At 34.2% G+C, this 21431-nt stretch overlaps 1 protein-coding gene across 4 annotated transcripts in view; it reads right to left on the reverse strand.

Annotated features, from left to right (window-relative positions):
* LOC132105556 (dedicator of cytokinesis protein 4-like) overlaps window positions 1-21431 on the reverse strand; it is a 98185-nt gene that overhangs the window by 56199 nt on the left and 20555 nt on the right. For all 4 annotated transcript variants that reach the window (XM_059510755.1, XM_059510756.1, XM_059510752.1 and 1 more), the window contains exons 2-12: window positions 13758-13841; window positions 10963-11003; window positions 10706-10761; window positions 9475-9571; window positions 9077-9225; window positions 7961-8045; window positions 5054-5205; window positions 1715-1796; window positions 1572-1632; window positions 1337-1469; window positions 105-193 (exon numbers count right to left, since the gene is read on the reverse strand). In XM_059510755.1, the coding sequence (XP_059366738.1) occupies window positions 105-193; window positions 1337-1469; window positions 1572-1632; window positions 1715-1796; window positions 5054-5205; window positions 7961-8045; window positions 9077-9225; window positions 9475-9571; window positions 10706-10761; window positions 10963-11003; window positions 13758-13841 (1029 nt within the window). The remainder of the gene's footprint in view (window positions 1-104; window positions 194-1336; window positions 1470-1571; window positions 1633-1714; window positions 1797-5053; window positions 5206-7960; window positions 8046-9076; window positions 9226-9474; window positions 9572-10705; window positions 10762-10962; window positions 11004-13757; window positions 13842-21431) is intronic.

Consider the following 21431-nt stretch of genomic DNA (forward strand, 5'->3'; position numbering starts at 1 on the left):
ATATGCAAATGACCTCTTTTCATGTAACCAAGTAACTGGACATTAAAATAAATGCTGATATGTAAACGTGGGCAGACTTATATTAATGGTAATTTCTGACCCACCCGTGTTGGATCCTGAGAGGTTGTATCTGGAGTTGACTTTCTTAATGATGTTGTCGTGGATTTGACTCCAGTCGCTCTCTGTGTTGCAGCTGTAGAAAAACAAGGACAATCAGAGCACTGGATTCAATCACAGAGACACACAGATATAAAGAACAGCAATCATATTAACATCTTGAAGGACTGGCCACGAGCCAGCTGATAATGTGTGAGTGAACCAGAGATCTAGAGCCAAACACATCTGTCTGCCGTCCAGTACAAAGAAGGCCACACTATTACAGATGGGTGAGACAGATTTTCTGGTACCAACTCTTTAGATCACAACATTATACTTTATTATTGCATAGAAAAATCAGCAATAATTCAGAAAACATACTCAAATTTGATTGTGGAATAGAAAATATAAGCTATGACAATAAGGACAAAGACTTTAAAGACTTTAAGGACAAAACCAATTTAAATTAAACAAAACTCATCTAAGACTATTTTCATGGCAATTAAATCTGGTTTTAAAAATTATTTAAAATGACAAATTTTATATGTAAAGAGTATCTACTCAAGATAAAAAATAAATTTTTAAAAAAAGATTAGGAATTTTAATATTTATATTTTCAAATTTTTATAATTATAAATAAATAAATAAATTATAAATTTTATTTATATTATTAGATTATAAATAAATTTATTTATTTATTTATTTATGTGTTTCGTTCCATGTTTTTTTTATCAAATACTGTTTTCATGGCACAAACTGGTTTAAACTTTTTACAAAAGAAAAAAAAAATGTAGCCATATTTAAAAGGAGATAAATTTTATGTATAAAGAAAACTGCACATACAATTTTCTATATCCAAAGTTTTCATGTTACTAATTTCCTAAACAAATCCTTAGGCTTTTTGAATAAAATCACTGGCTGACTGTTTGAAATGAAATTTCAAATAAAATTTATGATTTGTTGAGTACATTATTTTTATTTTTCACATCTTTAAATATTTAGGTGTATCTTGCATTTTCATAATCTAAAATTATTTTCATGGCAAATGTAATTTTTTTTCGGGACATCCCACTTTTTTTAAACAAGATTACTGAACATGAACACCATCCATTCGGACCAATCAGGGGAAATAGTTAGTCTGATGCCAGGAAGTCAGAAGTCCGACTTGGTTGATTTCACAGTCCTGAGGTGTTCTGCGGTTTGTTGTGTGTGTGTGTGTGTTTGTGGGGGGGTCACTCACGCATAGACCTTCAGCAGGTGGTCATCTTTGGAGTCAGCAGTGAGAAGATCAGCGATGCTGACCACAGCACAGCCGAACGGACGTCTGTACTGCACATTACTTGTGTTCTTCTTCTCTCCTGCACCCATCCTCCCTACACACACACACACACACACACACAACAATCAGTGCTCATCACATGCCTGCAGGCTCTTTGGCATCAGTAATTATTCAGTGGACAAATATGGGCTTTTACCAATCCTAATGATGTGTACCACAATATACACGTCTTTCCTCAGGTCGCCGCTGCCCAGATCCTGAATAAAACATCAGGGACAGTGAATCAGCACAGATTACTCTGCATGATTACTCTGCCACTGATTTCATCTCAACACTCACCACAAAAAGTGTGCATTGTCTTTCAGTCTTCTCGGGGATCTTGGGCAGACCGTTTTTATTGAGTTTAACAAAGAACCTTTCACTGTAAAACAAAGAGAGAGAACAAGAGAAATGCTTTCAGTTTATACAATGAGTTTATTCTGCTGTTTAAAAACACAGAGCTCTCAAGCAAAAGCATTTTTAAAGTCTGTGAGAACAAAATACTGCATATATCATTTTTGGCACAGCAAACTCAATGCTGTTAAATTCACTTTGTCTAATAAAATATTTACCGAGCAAAATCTCATACATAAAACGGTTTATCATAACGGTCAAGAAACTAAGAATTTGTTAAGTAAAGCATGCCATTAAATCAAACAAGTGATAAAATAAAATAAAATAAAATAAAATAAAATAAAATACTTTAGAACATTAACACAATTAAGTTTTTTGCACTGGAGTAATACTTTGTTTGTTTGTTTATTTATATGCACTATTATCATGTTTCTGGACAAGTACAACAGTATGTATATGTTTTTTTGGTAATATACTTTGTTATTACCAGGTTTTTGGACATATAAATTTGGGATAATAATCATAGTAATACCATTCTATTGTACATGTAGCATGGTCATAATGTGTATATTGGATAATATTACGGTATAATCATAAATGAATTCACAATCAAAAATCACAATCAAATCAAATCATCAAATAAAACACACACACACACACATAAAAAACAAACAAAACACTAAAACAAAACAATTAATGAAATGAACTGTAAATTAAAGAGAATAATGTGACAGACACTCGTGTCCTTTGCCCTCCTAACTCATAATCCAGTTACTTGACTTTCACAGCTCCATGATAAAAAGACGAGCAGGAACAATAGCTGGCAACAGAAATCGAACAAAACTTGTGAGTTCAATCGGCTCAGTAATACACACACATTCATGCACGGACTTGTATTAAACCGGCCCTTCACACAAACACCATGTAATTAACTGTGTATTGTTGCGATCCCGGCGTCCCATCACCAGAGGCAGGAGCACAAAGACTGTTTTGGCCTTTGACACGCAGCTGCAGGGCTGCGATGGCTTTCTGAAGAGGCGTCTGTGGACACTGGGATACTGCTATCGGCAGACATCACGCCAACATTTCCATAACACACAGACGGGCGGCTTTCTTTCCCTCTCATCCCAGAATTTGATATTTCCTCCCTTGATGCCAGTGATTGTAACACAACAAGTTCAAATGGGACTCTATACGAGCCCCCGTCTCCCTCCGGATAAATCTGGATAAATCGACACGGCCGGAAAAGTGATCCCTGTATGTCTGAGTGGATATTTTAACCGTGCCACAAAACTCTCCCGTGGGAACAGAGTGGGAGCTGTTACCCAGAAGGCTGTCAATCAGCACTTTGTACACATCCTGTGGCAGAAATGAAGTGAAACACACATAGACGCTTTCACACACACACTTCACACACTGACACAAGGGGCTTTTAGTTGCAGCACTCCGACTGTCTAAAGAAAAATGAATACAAACAGCATCCATGGTAACAGCTCTCGCTGTCCGTGCGCTGCTGGACGAAACTGGTAACATGAGCTGCCTAACACCAGGACTGATACTGAATCACTCCAGCCAGAGAAAAAATTGAATAGTAAATAAAATTAATATTATATGATACAAATGTACTTATATTAGGAATTATTATTATTATAAATAGTAATAAAACTGTACACAATACATTAGCATAATAATAATTTCATATAATAATATGATTTTAATATTAAAAAGTTACAGGTGATTAGAAATAAAAATAAACAAATAAATAAACAAAAGTAATACTAGTATGCAATAACATGGTATTTTCAAATATTAATGTTAAATGCATAAATGTAGATGTTCATTCCATACTCAGAAGTATGTACTATTGTCAGTAATGTGCAGTATTGTCTGTAACTGCACATTAAATGCATATAGTGTAAAATATTCAAATCGGGATGCAGCCCTAGTGATTCTGGGGAATCTGGGCAGCAGTGGGATTAAATCCACAGGAGCTGTCAGGATGGACATTGAGCAGATTCGAAGCCGCAGGCGAGTCTGGCAGAGGCTGAAAAAACGGGAGCTTCCATTCCATATAGAAACAAAAAGATGAATAATTAACTGGAAACCAGCCAACTAAGCAGGTAGGAAGATTGGTGATGGATCAGAGCCACATTAATATTCTCCTTCCAGACTACGACAGGGACTGAGGGGGAAAAACTCGATCAATGAACAGAGGGACAAAGGGAAAACACTAAGACAATGTGACAAACGCCAGCGAGCAGCTGCGGAGACGGTTACAGTCTGTAATTAACCATTAGATGAGACAAACAGGTACACACACACACACACTCTCACAGCCTCCACTGCAGGTGTGTTTCCCTGATGAAAACTGTTTATTTGTTTTTCATCTGTCTGGTAGCGGCCAGAACAAACACAGGAGGAAGGACGCGTAATGAGGTTATGATTGATGAGCACATCCTGGACACAAATAGACTTTTCATTATAATATCGCTATGAAAGCTTGTTTAGGCCACGGGATTAAAAATAAATAAATAAACTGTAACTGCAAGTTTTTATCCCACAGTTCAGATAGTTTTTATAAAGTTTATAGAATTCAGAAGAAGTTAGATATAAATGCAGAAATGCTGAAAAGTCCAAACTGTGAGATATGAACTCACAACTGCAGGAAAAAAGTCAGAATTGTGGGATAAAAAGTCGCAATTACCTTTTTATCTTTTTTTCCACGGCGGGAAGAAAAAATCTAAATTGCAAGACATAAACTCATAACTCCAAGAAATTTTGCAATTCAATTTTTTTTCCCAAAATGGTTAAATACAAACTCAGAATTGCAAGAAAAAAATAACTTTTGTAAGAAAAAGTCAGAAGTGGGCAAAAGTCTCAATTACCTTTTTAATTTTTATTCTGTGGCGGAAACAGACTTCCATTGAAAATGCTGTTCTTTTAACTTTCTATTCATTAAAGAATCCTTCAGTGTTGTCAATTGAAAGAAACGTTTCTTGAGCATCAAATCATGCATTGATGCTGAAATTTCTGCTTTGCATCACAGAAATAAATTACATTTAAAAATAAATATATTCAAATGTATAACAGTTATTTAAACTGTTAAAAATAATTGTATTTTTGATCAAATTAATGCAGCCTTGGTGAGAATAAGAGTCGTCTTTCAAAAACATTAAAAAAAAAAACATACTGACCCCAAACATTTGAACAATGTAAATCGACAGAATGTAAATCGACATTTTAATGCATTTATAAGCATATATAAATGATTGGTTAGACGCTCACCTGAGCGGTTTGTTCTCTCGACTATCATAGATGAAGAAGAAGACCTCCAGCTCTTCACCCAGGTTTGAGCTCATCAGACTCTTCAGATGGACAAACAGGTGATGTGTGCTGACAGGAGTCGGAGTTTCCTTCTTTCTGTGCCGATTCTCCATCTATCAATCCAAACACATACAGATCATTGCAAGTGATGCATCCATTTTCAACAAAGCAAGACATAAAAATGACCCAGTAACACTATGCATGTAAAGATCTAACTTTGCACTGTGTTTCTCTTTTCTAACACCAAGAAAAGCAGGAAAAGCTGTGCATAACATCTTCAGAAATGCACTGAATTTTCCATTGAATTCCAGCGTTTCCATGTTCACAGCACGACTCTTTTACAGCCAGCCAAATCTAATTTGTTTCAGTTAATATGCTCCTTTCTTTGGAATGACACCACAGAGTGCAATGTCAAATGCACACGCACACACATTCAGATGCACATCACTGCACACATGCTTATTTTAAGTGCACATTCACACCGTTGTTGTGTAACAAACACACTTCTCACATGGGAGCATCATCTATTGGATGTTTAGATTCGTTGAACCGATCCACATTCTGATCACACATCTCTGTGTTAGGACACTGAGGTGTAAACAGGCGTGACGTGAAATATAAAAAGGCCAACAGGCAGTGCATATGCTCTATCTGTGTGTATTCATGAAGATTACAGAGACAAACACTAATGAACACTTTCATTTATTATCATATTTATTATGATAAAGTTATTATGATAGCAACCAATTAAACAATAAAAATGGCATGTGGCCTTTAAGTATTTCGCAGATAATTAGCATTCGAAGTTTTGCAAGCAATTACTCAAGTAAATAGACAGTCATTAGCATTAATGAGTCCACAGATATGTTAAAAACGGTACGTCAGTGTTGTTGCGATTGTGGCTTTTTTGGGGTGGTGGGGGGGCTAATATTACCCACAACCCCCAGCAAAACAGAAAAGGAGGAATTTACAATGAAATTTATATAAAAAGCTATGTTAATAGGTTTTAAATGCATAAACATTATAATGTAATAAATAATAAATAACAATAATAATAAATAACATTAAAAATAATGCATTTAATAAAATGCTAACACTTGTAAAATAATTAGGGTATGTAAAAGGGTAAATAATAAAATTGCATCCAAAATAATATAAATGCATGAACATAATAATGGAATAATCATTGTAATAAATTATAAATAATAGTGTATTTTAAGGTAATGCGTTTAATGAGATGCTAACGTCGTGTAAAATTATTATGGTATGTAAAAAGGTAAATAATTTAATTGCATCCAAAATAAAATAAAAAAAATATTCTGCTTTACGTAATAAAATATTTGTATTCATAACTTTTACAGTTATGAAATAAAGCAATAATAATAATAGTACTGTGATAGAATTATACTTTATAGAATGCATAATAATGAAAAAAAGATAATACTTTAACTATAACGATAATACAAAACTATACAATAATTAATATTAATATAAAATATAAAAAATATATAATGAGTTTAAAACAAATGTTTACATTTACATGCATAAAAAAGGGTAAATACTTTAAGTGCATCCACAACTTACTGTAAGGTGTTAATAAAAGAAGAAAAGAAGAAAAGGTAAATCAATCAAAGAGAGCAGTACTTCCTCCTTTGTGAGAAATGACGTTAACAGAAGCTCAAATAACATAGTTTTAATGGGAATGAATAGAATAAAAAGATTAAGCACTGGAATTTCAATAAAGACTTTATTCCTTGTTTGGCAGGCCGGGTCAGATCAAGGAAGGCTCTGGACTCTAAACCGCTTACTTTCACATCAAGAACTCCAATCAAAGACCACCTGTGCTCTGATAATGTGTGTGTGGGGGTAATAATTATCATGAATAATCAACCAAGCCAAATCAAACCAACAAGAAATCATTCATCCTATCTGGTTCTAAAATGGATTAAATCTGATAAATAAAAAAATAGATAGATAGTCTGATTTACTGTGCATTTATAGTTATTGCCATGTTCTCCCACTCTCATTCTTACAGTTTATTTCACACACACACAGTCTTCTGTGTTGCTGTCTGAATCCTCAGCACTAATTAAAGTGTGTGTGGTGTGACTGTGTGACCTGATTCACTCCCACACTATTCATCACAGCTCTCTGGGTATGTGTCACCGGTAATGAGCTCAGTCTAAACACACACCAAACGCCTGCTATTCAACCCCAGCTAAACTAGACCATCATAGCACAAAATAACCCAAATAAATCAATAACAACTGCCAAGAACTTTCTTTTTTAGCTTCGACAGTCATTCATCATAAACGCCAGTTCTAAGTTTAAACAAGATAAAGCTGTCATAACTTTTGAGCTCAAATGATTTTTTGGGCCGTTAGCAATAAGCAGGTTGCAAACATTCACTTCGCGTCTCATCGCATATGCAGCTGATGGCAAAAAGCGGCACATAAACCACAGAGACAGGGTGCAGTAATGGAGTCTGGCCGCCAGCAGAGGGTTATTACATTATATTACACAGTACTGGGACACCTCCGGTCACGTTTAGCTGAGGTAATGCTCCTCATAACTCAATTATATCACAGTAGAGATTCCCCGCTGTCAACAACCCCTCCAACCGGCGACCAGACTTTCACATCCATGACGGCTGTAATTTTCTGCGGCGTATCTTGTCTGTGCGGTTCAGAATTACTGTCATTTTCCCCATGGGACCTGTTACTCGAGCTGATGGGAGCGCGTGAGGCTTTCATCGCAGGCCTCTTGCATTTAACAGAATGCGATTAAGTGGCTAAATCGGGGATAAAAAGAAATCTTTGATAGACTGAGGAGTGCGGTTGTTGTGTGCAGGCAGGAAAACAGACGTACCAGACGGTAGAGCTCGGTGATGCTGATTTCATCCGGGTCCACCATGCTGAACTCCCTCCTGGGTACCAGGTCCAAACCCAGCTGCCTGTGAAAGGTGGAAATAACACAGTATCATTAGTCAGTGTCCAACATGTCCAACAAGTGAAAACGTTACATACACACAATCAAAACCAATCTGTAAGTTTCTGGTTTTTAATAAACTGTTGCGTGAAGCTGGATTTTGAGTTTTTGATGTGGACAGGGATACTGAACGAAACACTGCAGAATTATAAACCAAACAAAAGACCAAGATCCTACTAAGCCCCCCAAAATTACAATGATTAAATAAGAATTTATATTTCACATAAAAAATTAAAAACATTTAGGCCCATATGTCCATATTTTACATGAGTGAGTATTTATGTAATTTGCAATATTCTCAGTGGAAATTACCATTAGATTATAATCATTGGAATTAATTAATTTACTTCTATTTAAACAAGCATAAAATATATACAGTACAACAAAAAAATAGCAATTTCTTTTTTACAAAAAATATATAATATATAGAAATAAATTTGTTTACACAAATTATTCTTATTACAGAAAACCTGCTCTTTTAAACTTTTTATCATATTTTGTATTCATTCAAAAAAAGGATATTTTAACAAAAAATATTAGCACAACTGTTTTCATCATTGGTAATAACAAGAAATGTGTCTTGAGAACCATATTAGAATGATTTCTGAAGAATCAGATGACACTGAAGACAAAAATTTCGTTTTGCATCACAAGAATAAAAGACATTTAAATATACAATAATGAAGACAATTTTAAGTCATAACAAATATATATATATATATATATATATATATATATATATAAATTGCTCCGTTTGCTGTATTTAGTTACATTTTTGTTACAGTAACAACATTTACAAGTTTTGTTGAATTACGGTAAAATGATTCTGAATGCAAATACGTTTAACTGTCACAAAAATAAATGCAAAAGCAATATATATATATCTATCTCTCTCTTAATGGTTCACTTGTGTTTCTGACCTGACCATGTTTATGACAGGTGTTTTGTGATTAACCTTGATGCTTTAACACATCACACAGGTGATACCGTACTCACTCGTTGCCCCAGTCCAGACGTGCCGTGATGTGCTGTTTGACGTCCCTCATGCGGTCATGGGTCAGGTGACCCACCAAAACCTGCCGCCTTAGGTCCAAAATCTCATTCATCACATGCCACAGTCTGTGAAACAGATCTCCTTCATTTTTCTATGGGGATAAACAAAAGATTGGAAAGATAAATGTGAAATACACAGTTTTGATAAGGGGTTTATATTGTTGTAACACACAAATATAATGACCTGGTGTAAAAATAATTAAATAACATTCCCCCACCCACAACAACAGCTTAAATAAAATACATTAATACATTCCGCCTGACAGCATCTGTGCACCCAGAGTTCACGAAGCCAGCGTCTGGCTGTGGGCGGACTGCTATGTTTGCCTTAACAGTTTTACCACAAAGAGCTGCTTCCACATGGCTCCCCAGTCCCTCAGTGTGGACGTCATCTCTGTAATGACAGAGTCTTCGCTCGGCACCACCATCTCGAACTGCCTGTGAGTCAAATGTGGGCGGCACACAGCACAACAGATATGAGATACACCTCATCTGCTTGTGCCACAGATGCTGCACTGTTCGTTAATCAAAGGAGAAAGCAGATGTACAGTGGAGCGCTGACACTTTCCTTCTGTTCACCGTCGATACATTCATTTAGCATTATGTTCAGGCACCGGAGTCTCACAACTGATGTCTGTGCACCAACGAAATGTCATAATATAGTTTCAGAAAATCCAATTCTATTGTAAGGAAGCAGCTAAAACAATTATGTGGCCAGTTACAGTATGTATGAATTAAGGCTGGGTGTTTTTATTAAGTCGAATGTAATGTTTTGCCACAATTTTAGTTATGTTTTTAACCTCATAATGCATTCAATATCTGTATATGATCTTCTCATTTGGGGTCATTTGGTTGCTTTGTAAAAAGTCAGAACTAAAAATGTTTTTAAGTTTAACCATATTGTATCTGATCAGCAACTTTTAATGAGTTAATGCCAAAAAAAAAAGTATATATATATATATTTTTTTTTTTTTGCAAAAGTTTTATTATTACCATGTTTTTACTGCATTTACCCAGTTTTTGATTAATAAAATTAAAAATTAGCATTAGCATAACTTTTGTGGTTCATGTTTAATATTAATCATATGTGGGTTTGTGTGTGTCTGTGTGACCCTGGACCACAAGGTAATTTTTGTAATCTTTAATAATTAAAAATTAAGTTTTAATATATTTATGGTAGGAAATCTACTAAATATCTCCATGGAACATGATCTTTACTTAATACTGTGTGTGATAGGGAAAAGCTAAATATATTTTACAAAACTTTTTAATTGTTCTTATTGAAAAATCTGAATCAAATTAGACTGTTAATGGTGTATGGAGTATTTTTCATTTTCTTAAACTATAGGCTGTACTGCAGTAACAATATTAAACAGATGTGTAAAATGTGCATGTTTGCACTTTACAAATACATGCCAGATATCTGTGATTACACAAATATTACTGAATTCACCGAAACTCCAGTTCAATGTCTCCATGGGGGGAGATTTACTCCAGTAAATACTAAAACAGCACAAGGACCAAGCTAAATACTAAATTTCTTCGTGTTTGATCTTCTTTCCTTTAACTCACCCTTTATTCTTGATATAAGCATTCTTCAGATGGATGTAGCTGCATGGGAAAATGCCCTAATAAGAAAGATAGATAGACAAACAGATAAACAAACCAAAATAAAAAATGAATACGCCTACTAAGAATCAAGGGAGCAAACAGGCAGAAATAAAGCATGATATTGTCTTTGATCCATGCGTTTCGGCTGACGGTGTAGCTGTGATATTTCAGAAACTGAAAATAGCATCCGACACAGACATGACTGATAAAAGACTTACCTTGGCATTCGGGTTCTTGAGGACAAATCCTCTGTACCAACCTGAAACACAAACCATTTCTGTCACTTTCATCTTTAATATCAGCCAAATGTTTCCTGACTGAGCCTCATCATAAAAGGTACTTTTCATAGGATGTTATCGAACAAAACACAGCAAGTAATGCCTGAAATGTCCTTAAAGGGACAGTTCACCCAAAAACGAAAATTCTGTCATCATTTACTCAACCTTAATTTGTTACAAACCTGTTTGAGTTTCTTTTCTATGTTGAACACAAAAACAATGTTGGTAACCAAACAGTTGACTTTCACAGTATGAAAAAACATACTTATGGAAGTCAATGGCTACAGTCAACTTTAGGGTGAGTAAATGAAAGAATTTTACGATAAAAGTACGATAAATCTGACAGAACTCAAGACATGTGTCATGTGAATGAATATTAAAAATGCTTCTTTCTACTAAAAGATATTTAATATCTCAAACATCCAACCACGCAGCACTAAATATAGCATCTAGAGTAATAAAATGGTGACTGCAGCATTTGTTTCACCAAGTTTTAATAAATGCAAATGCTTGTTAAACACCTTACTGTAGTAACATGGTGGCTTATTTTGATATTTACTCAACTGACACCAACTCTATCCTAACACATTGGCCAACTAACCAAACTTGGTCTCGTTCGACCCACCACTGAGACTAAGCAATGCTTTTACCAACAAGATACTTTCAACCTCAGGATCACTTTGACTCTGCACTTTGACTCAACAGATGTGAACATCTCCAGCACTGATAAAACCTTCTGCCCACTGCGAACCAACCCACAATCTGCACTTCCTGGCAAAAAGCCGAGAAGCAGACTTTGAAGGTGTGAAAAACAGGGGGCCTCTGGACGGTAAATGGTGTAATAACAGCAGCTGAATACAGAAACATGACGATTATCACCTGCAGTCAGTCAGGAACTAATGATTATGTAGTTTCATATCTACTGTTAAGATTTGTGTTCTCCTTCACAACATTTCTAGTGTTCTCCAACCCGAAACCGGCTCTCTTACTCAAAAAACAGGAAGCGCATGCACCAAGAGAACAAAGGAGTGTGTCTTCAAAGGGTGGAAACAGGAAATGAAGGAGTTGAGTGCGGGTCACAAAAAAAGACCGGTTTCAAATCCTCCCCCTTACTTAAAGAATGAGCGGTGGTGCAGGTGTCTCTGTGTCAGCAGTTTCTCAAATCAAACCTACCCCGATGAAAAGACCCTCTTAGATCAGAATGAGGTTCAGTTCTGACTGGTTATAGTTGGTTTCATGCTAATCCACAAACCCTCTCACATATATACACACCACCATTCAGAAGTTTCAGATCTGTATGATTTAAAAAAAATAATAATTCAAAGAAGTCTCTTCTGCTCGCCAAGGCTGCATTTATTTGATCCAAAATACAGCAAAAACTGATATATTGTGTGTGTTTTTTTTTTAAATAAAGGTTTTCTGTCCTTTATGAATCATTCAAATATGCAGATTTATTGTTAAGTAAACATTTGATAAACATTTGAACTTTGATTAATAACATTTATCTGAAATAGAAAGCCTTTGTAACATATATAGGACCAGTTAAGTTTGGGGTTAGAATGAATGAATTATTATTATTATTATCATTTAGAAAGAAATTAAAGGAATTAATACTTTAATTTAGCAAGGATGCATTAAATTGATACAATATGTGTGTGTGTGTGTGTGTGTGTGTGTGTGTGTGTGTGTGTGTGTGTATATATACATTTTTTTACTATAATTCATTTAAGGTCAGTAAAGATGTTTCACTGCAGTGTTAATTTAGTATTATTTATATATTATAGATTAATATTAATATCTATATTCTTTATATATTATAAATAATTTACATTTATATTGACATTGAAATTGCTTTTATTTTTAATATTTTCAGCTTTCACTTAAATTTAAGTTACATTTTTCATAATTGTAGTAATTTCAATTTTGGTTTGTGCTTTTGTCTACTCAGGATTAATACATTTTTAGTTTTCAGTCCATTGTTTTTGAGATATAGAGTTATCATTTTATTTCATCAGTCATTTTATTTCTAAGTTTTAGTGCTTCTACAGAGTTCGTTGTCGAGAAAACGTTCCTAATTTTCATTTAGTTAACATTTTTCAGTCTAATATTTATCCTTCATTTCAGCTTTATTTCAATTAACATATGTTTTAAATACATTTAATGTTAACCCTGTACGTAAAATTTGCCTGAATAGTTGACGAATAGTTCTAATAATCATTAGATTAGTTGCATATCAAAAGAATTGATGCAGCCCTTTGTGAATGAATGAATGAATTTGCTCAACCTGCATGGACTTCCTGGTAAAGCTGAATGAAAAAGGAAGTCCTGCTGGTTAAGAAGCCTGGTGGGAACAAAAATTCACACCACATCCAAAACGACATATGCTGGTGACCAGCTGCTGGGTTTTTCAGTAGGCCACCTCCAAGACCAAACTGGCAACATTATCCTCAAGCAACGCTGCTGACATAAAAAAACACCCATACCAGCTTAGATGGTTTAAATCAGCTTGTGAGCTTAAACTAACAGTTAAAACTATCACTGATTACAAGTTTCAGCACTTTCATCCTTGTCAAATTGGTCTACCCACAACAATCAGCTTGTGTGAGTAACAGACCAGCATTGTACGTCTTAACCATTTTTGAAACTGAAGCTGGTCCAAACTGGTGCAAACACAAAAATAGGGTTTATACTATTGAAATAAACGTAAAAGAGGGCTGACATCAGTGATTATGTACCTTCACATTTCTCCAGGATCTGCACCGTGTCACCGATCTCCAGAGGCAAGCCATGCTGCACCATTCCTCGAAAACTGGCCAGCACTGCAAAACAAAAAATAAAAACTAAACCAATAATAATAATAAAAAAATATTTACTACAAGGTCTCATTAGTGTACATTAGTTACTGCATTAACTAACGTACTAATAATGAACAATATATTTTTACAGCATTTATTAACCTTTATTAATGTTATTTAGAAATTCAAAATGTTTCTATTGTTATTCATTAACTTATTTAATAAAAATATTAATTTTTGTTCATAGTGCATTACTGTTAACAATTACAACTTTTGATATTAAAAATGTATTAATAAATGCTGATATTAACATTAACTAAGATTATAAATGCTGTAGAGGTTTTATTCATTGTTAACTCATGTTAACTAATTTTATCAAGTGAAACCTTGTTATAAAGTGCTAACAGTAACTCAAATTCTAAAATAACACTGGTGTTTACAACAAAATGACATTTCAGGTCAATATATGATGCATTTAATCAAGCAAACAGAAAAAAATATACCATTCCCTTTCATTCATACATGTGATGCTAAAATTTTATAGTGAGAAGACATTTGACCCACAGTAGATGCAAACGTCACAGATTGACCTTTTGACTGAATTCAAACAGCTGCCTGGTTTGCACTATTGTGGTATCTGAAGTACTTTCAGATGCTCAAAGCCTAGTGTGACCTCTGCTTAAGCTCATAAGGGCAGGGTTGCCAGATTGCTCTGAAATTCAACGCCGTGAGAAGGTTTAATAAAAGTGATGTGCCTCTCTTGCCTAAGCGTTCGACCAAGAGGCTCACCTGAGGAGACTCGCTGTGATGAACACGTATGCTAAGAGACTTTGAAGTCAAGGCTGCCTGAGCCAAAATAAAAAGTCAAGGAATATAGAAGAAATTAAAAATAAGGAGACCAAATTATGGTGACAGACATGTGAAAGGGAAAAGAAGAAGTAACAAGACTATGAGCATATTAGAAAACTAAAAAAAAAGAGAGGGTGCAGAGAGAGAGAAAGAGAACATGTCTTGTGTGATCAGCATTCCTCACAAAAACAAACGCCATGAAAGCTCTCATATCTATTATAATGATGTCATCACTGTTCTCACTGCACTCAGAGGGGATTATGGGATAGGTGTGTTAAATCAGGTTCTCTCACCTGCCTGAGATCACGAAGCAGAAATGATTTCTGCAGTGGATTTCATGCTTTTATGAGGCACAGGGCAATCTGGGATAGCCACACTGAGGCTCTGACCTAATTGAGAACTTCTGTGTGTGTGTGTGTGTGTGTGTGTGTGTGTGTGTGTGTGTGTGTGTGTGTGTGTGTGTGTGTGTGTGTGTGTGTGTGTGTGTGTGTGTTATAAGATTATAATGATGATAGAGTCCTCATATATGCACAGAGCACCCAGAATCTGTGGCATATTCCCAAACAAACGATTCTTAGGATTCTAAGTGCCACAGTATTTTCCAATCGATTCCCAAATGATGACTCGATTCTTTTTGTTGAAATTAAAAACAAAGTGCAATCAGTATTGTCCAATCAATTCCCAAATAATTGATAGGAAAATCAAAAACATACTAAGTCAACATTACCGGTGTTATCTACCTGCTAAATGAACGAGTCTGATGAGTTGATTGAATAGCTTTTTAGTGAATCAATAACATACAAATTCCAAAAAGAAAGACTCTATGAGTCAGTTCTAATCACTGAATCAAAACATGAATTCCAATCAGTGCAGTCCAAGTGATTCCCCATTAAATAACTTGGTTCTCTTCAGCGAGCTGGATCATTGTAACAAATGTAACACATTCAACATATTCAGTGTAATCTAACTACCAAAGGAATGAGAGTCTTAGCAGTTGGTTTAGCAACCCAGTTCTTTTTAATCAAATTACCCTAACCCCACCCAAAAAAATAAATAAATAAATAATACAATTTAAAAAATACAAGTAAAAGTGCAATCAGAAACAGAATTCCTTATGATTCCCATCCTAGCAACCATCCGGACTTCCCTAGCAACTGCATCCCAATGACTAGGCAACCACTGATGAAGTCGTGTGAATTATGGAATTACATTTTGCAGGAAGCAATCCTCAGAAAATGTAAAATTGTAGCTCACATTAATGTTTCATCATGCAATTGTAAATATAGTGAACTGAGCTACTAAAACCTGAATCGAACACAATATTTCGACAACTTCGAGCTATTCTTGAGTTCAGTGCATCTCATCGAGACACCCATTACGATCCCATCGAACAACATTTCTGTTCATCCAAAAAGCCTCACAGTTCAAATTGCACGTCCCTGAGTTTCACATGCAGCTGCATCCTATCTGTGCGATTTGACTTTAAAAATCGGAAGCCAAAATAACAAAGTAGGTCCGATGAATTAATTATACAGGTTTTCTTCAGCAGCACATTAAATTATTCAGTCCTTGACAGAGCTCAAATCCTTCCCCGGTAAGTGTACGGCAGCTGTTAACTGAGCCGCAGCGTCGCCAGAGAGGATCAAAAGTGTTCAGTGACCGAAAAATACTTTCTCTGCTTTTTAATTACCTGAGCAAAGATAAACAGCAAGAAAGAGAGGGAGAAAGACATCCTTACCTCTTTAAAAGGTGAACGACCAATATAAAAATTCAATGGCAACACACACAAATATGCTTTCAAAAGCTCAACCATAGTGAACCAATGATGTATGTAAACACACTTAAATGTCTGAATGTCAATGCATTAGATGATAAACATTTATGCAGTGAATTTTAACCAGAACAGGTGATTGATTACTTATTAGTCCAAAAGTGACAACTGTGCCATATATCAGAAAGCAACCCCGTATGTTGCTGACACACTGTAGTAATTAACACAACAACAGTAAAAGATTTCAAAAATATGAACAACTGTAATATTTTCCAACATTTATGACTAATTCCATATTTATAGTAGAGCGTCTGCTTCCCAGACACAGATTAACCCTGAATCTGAACTAAATCACAATCTCATCAGTAATTCTGCAGTGAAAACCCTTTTTAGCACTAGCCCTAATCTGTGTTTGGGACTCTGGCGCGTAGAGTCTGAAGAATCATCTGTAATCATCTCTAAACCATCTGTAACTAACAGAACAAATCATCTCTGACTATGTTTGCATGGTACTAATCATGAGGAACTGGAAGCTAACCCACACTGAAGATGAAACAGACCTTGACGCTCCATCTCTCTTTATTTGGTTTGGTACATAATGTTCATCCACGGTTAACCGAAGATCCTGAATACTCTAAGATTTGTTAAAAATGTTGCAAGCTGCTTCAAAATCTACACAGTCAGCTACATTTTGGGAGTGTTTACAGCTACTTTAGCCTACAGCAGAATGAAAACAAAACGATATTGTGACTAAAATAAAAGAATGCATTTTTATTTAAAAGTATTAAAAAGTAAAAATGCAACTGAAATAGTTACATAGCTTGGCATATACAAATGATAATAATATGCATAAACCAAAGTAAACAAATATTTTAATGTAATTGCCTTAAATTGTAAATTTGATTTTAATTAATAAAAGAATTGTATTTTTATAATAATAATAATAATTATAATACATTGTATTATTATTATCAAATTACATACAGTACAGACCAAAAGTTTGAGAAGTTTCTTCTCCTCATCAAGCCTGCATTTATTTGATCAAAAATACAGAAAAAATGTAATATTGTGATATATTATTACAATTTAAAATAATTGTTTTTAAATGTATTATACTTTAAATTATCATTTATTTCTGTGATGCAAAGCTGAATTTTTAGGATCATTATCACATGATCCTTTAGAAATCATTCTAATATGATGATTCATTATCAAAGTTAGAAACAGTTCTGCTGCTTAATATTTTTTCAGAACATGTGATACTTTTTTACGATACTTTGATGAATAAAAAGTAAAAAAAAAAAAAGAAGCTATGTTTTTAAAATATAAATATTTTGTAATAACAATATACACTACTGGTCAGTAATTTGGGGTCAGTAATTTTTTTTTCTTTTTTTTTAATAAAATCTATACTTTTATTCAGCAAGGATGTGTTAAATTGATAAAAAGTGATAGTAAAGAAAATATATTATTAGAATATATATTATTAGAATTTTTTTTTATAAATGCAGTTCTTTTTAACCTTTTATTCATCAAATATATTAGACAGCAGAACTGTTTCAACACTCATAATCAATCAGAATATTAGAATGATTTCTAAATGATCATGTGATAGACTGGATGTAACATGTGACACTGAAGGCTGGAGTAATGATGCTGAAAATTCAGCTTTGCATCACAGGAATAAATTATTTGTTTAAAGTATATTCAAATAGAAAACTATTATTTTAAGTTGTAATAATATATCACAATATTACTGTTTTTTCTGTATTTTTGATCAAATAAATGCAGGCTTGATGAGCAGAAGAAACTTCTTTCAAAAACATTAAAAATAGTAATGTTTCCAAACTTTTGGTCTGTACTGTACATTATAATATACATTTCAGCACTAAATTCTATATTCTAATAGTATTGTAATGCTAATATATTCCTCAAAATGCTTTTATAATTGTATTATAATTGTATTATTGCTATTAATTATATTATAGTAGATACAAAAACTAGACAAAATTTACAAAATCCTCATTTAATACTTAGATGATTATACTAAAATCTTGAAAAAAAAATTTTTTTTTTACAAAATATATATATATATATATATATATATATATATATATATATATACACACACACACACACACACATTTCATTATTCATATTCATAGAATTATTGTTATTATTATTTTCATTGGTACTTATTTTTATGAAAATAGCAACAGATTCTTTGGACAGACTACTACAGAATGAAACAAAATGATCTTGAGACCATAGGTGCAAATCAAATCAAATTAAATAAATGTGTTATTATATATTATAATAATGTTTGTAATTTATAATAAGTTTAGGACTGTTTTATCAAAAAAAGACTCATAAAATGCTTTGTTTTGTCCTTAAAAGCTATCTTGTAATGTTGCATAATTTTGCATCCTGTTGATGGAGATGATGCCTAAAAAGTTGAATAAGTAGACAGCAAAGCCAAAGCAACTCTGATGGTATGTGCATTGTGAGAAAGTGGCAAAGAAACAAACACACAGTCCAAACCTCAGCAGGGCGTCACGCTCTAGCTTCCCATAATCCCGCTGGGCTGACACAGACCTGAGACAGCGAGCCTCATCCCTTTGGCTCAGACATGGAAATAGAGAACACAACTCAACACAAGACTCTGTTTGTGTGGATTAACCGCCGATCTGGTTTGGGTTTGAGAGAGTGTGATGCTACAGTTGGGTAGTCTAAGCCCCTTACAGCTCTAGACAGAGCTCAGGATGATGGTTTTACCCTCGCCGCTCAAGTTCTGGCCAAGTGACATGTGTATCCGCCTCAGTGCTTCCAGGTTTGTGCCTGAGCCGTCCAGGAAACAGAAGCAGAGCGCTAAAGATTTCCTGCGTGGAGCAGGGAACAATCAATGGTTGGCTCCTGAACAAAAACACATTAAATGCTCAACGTAATCATTAACTAGTTTTCAACAGCAATGCTAGCACCTAGACAGTGTGGTGGCCAATATAATGCCAAAAAATATACATTAAAACTGTTGAAATTAAATTATAAAGTAAGAATAAGAAATGTATCAATTAAATTATTGTATTGCATAGTACATATAATTATTATCATTATTATTATAATCATTTGTATGAGCCTAATTATACAAATATTTCAATGTAATTATTATTAATTATAAATTCAAGTAACTGTACTTAATTAGAAGTAATTAATTTTAAATACTAATAATATGTTTTATTTTTATTATTATTATCAAATCACATGTATTATAAAATATTATCCATTGCATCACTGAATTGTAATAATAATAATAAATTGCATAAACCAAACAATACACATACTTTCAATGTAATTGTCTTAAAATTTAAATTTCATTAATTGTACATATTATTATTATTAATATAATTATTATCATCATCAAATTGCATATATAATAAAACATCATAATTGTTAAATTATTTTCTATTGATACAATAACTAGCAAATAATTTCTGCCTGAATAGAAGCGAAATACCTCTTAAAGAGTCAAAATCTCCATTTTATACTTATATATATACACACACACACACACACACAATATATTTACCATAGTACCATACAGTATAAATCATAGTATATTGCATGCAACTGTATAAAAATATATCACATGATATTTAGCTCCTGCCATAAGAACCACATCCAAACAACATAATCATCATATTTTATTAATGCTATTAATGATCCTGCAAAAAATGACACATTTACACAGTTACCTGAAAATTGGTTCAAAAGGATCCCCTAATGTGCTTTTAACCTCACTTAAATCCAGCTCACCCCATACTGATTTGTGATCCGGCCAGGAACCTGACAGCTAATCAACTCCAGATTCATTAATTATTCATCGCCACATTAATATGCAAATGTACGCCGGATTCTGTGTTGTCCATGACCGTGTTGCCAAAACGAAACTGAATTATTAACACAATATTTAGGTCTACACATGGAGCATCCTGCAGCGCATGCCCAATAAATAATGCAGAAACTTGGAATATTTTGTTTATTGGGTGGATCAGGAAGTTGCAAAACAATTAGACGAGGGTGTCCTAAAGCATTTAGTACAAGTAAAACTGTTTTTTTTTTTTGCTGTACAAAACAGGATTCAGGGCATGTAATCGCCTGTGATGCTAGCAGGCAATTAAATTCGATACACTCCAAGACTTCAGAGACCAACGATGTGCAATTGCAATCCAGAAATCTGAACACCACCCAACAGGCCTGTAAACCACAGAAAATTACTGATGATACGGGAGTAAATAGCTATTCCACATGCACACATTTAAAATCCTTTTCCTTTCTGAGCAATGCAGAGAATCTCACCACAGCCATCTCAACCGCGCAGTAATACACATGCTGTGATGTAAGAATCTGAGTCTATGGCCAGTCCGACAGACCAGTGATGCATCTGTGCTTCATAACAGGAGATCGGGGTTCTCTGGCACGACTCATGACACGCTTGTGCCAAAGGAGCGGTCACTGTGGAAATCATTCATTACCGCAGCTGCTGAAGAGGAAGACGCTGTTAATGGTAATGTGAATGAAGGGTTTGTGCTGACAGAGAGCAGGGATGTTAATTAATGAGCTCGTTTAGACATTCCTCAGCCAGGACGATACACATTTAACCCCTCGCTCCACTGCAGATCTCAAGGCATGAGGCTAATTGAGAACAACAAGAGGCGGAAATTAAAATGTCGATATCTGATACACAGCAATGAGAAGGTTGTCAGATGGGGTAGAGTAGACAGATATAAGGGGATTTTACTGGAATAAAGCTTTTTTTCTCAGGGATCAGGTCCACGTTCCTGATGGAAATTCAAATGCAATCAATAAATAGATCATTTGGGGCTAATGGAATAAAAATAATAAAATGAAAATGAAAACAGAAACAATAAAAGTAAAATAAGTAAATAAATAAATAGCAGAATAAAATAATAACTGAAATGAAAAAAATGATAAATATT

The sequence above is a fragment of the Carassius carassius genome, chromosome 26 (genome assembly GCF_963082965.1).
Source record: "Carassius carassius chromosome 26, fCarCar2.1, whole genome shotgun sequence".
Taxonomy (NCBI): Eukaryota; Metazoa; Chordata; class Actinopteri; order Cypriniformes; family Cyprinidae; genus Carassius; species Carassius carassius.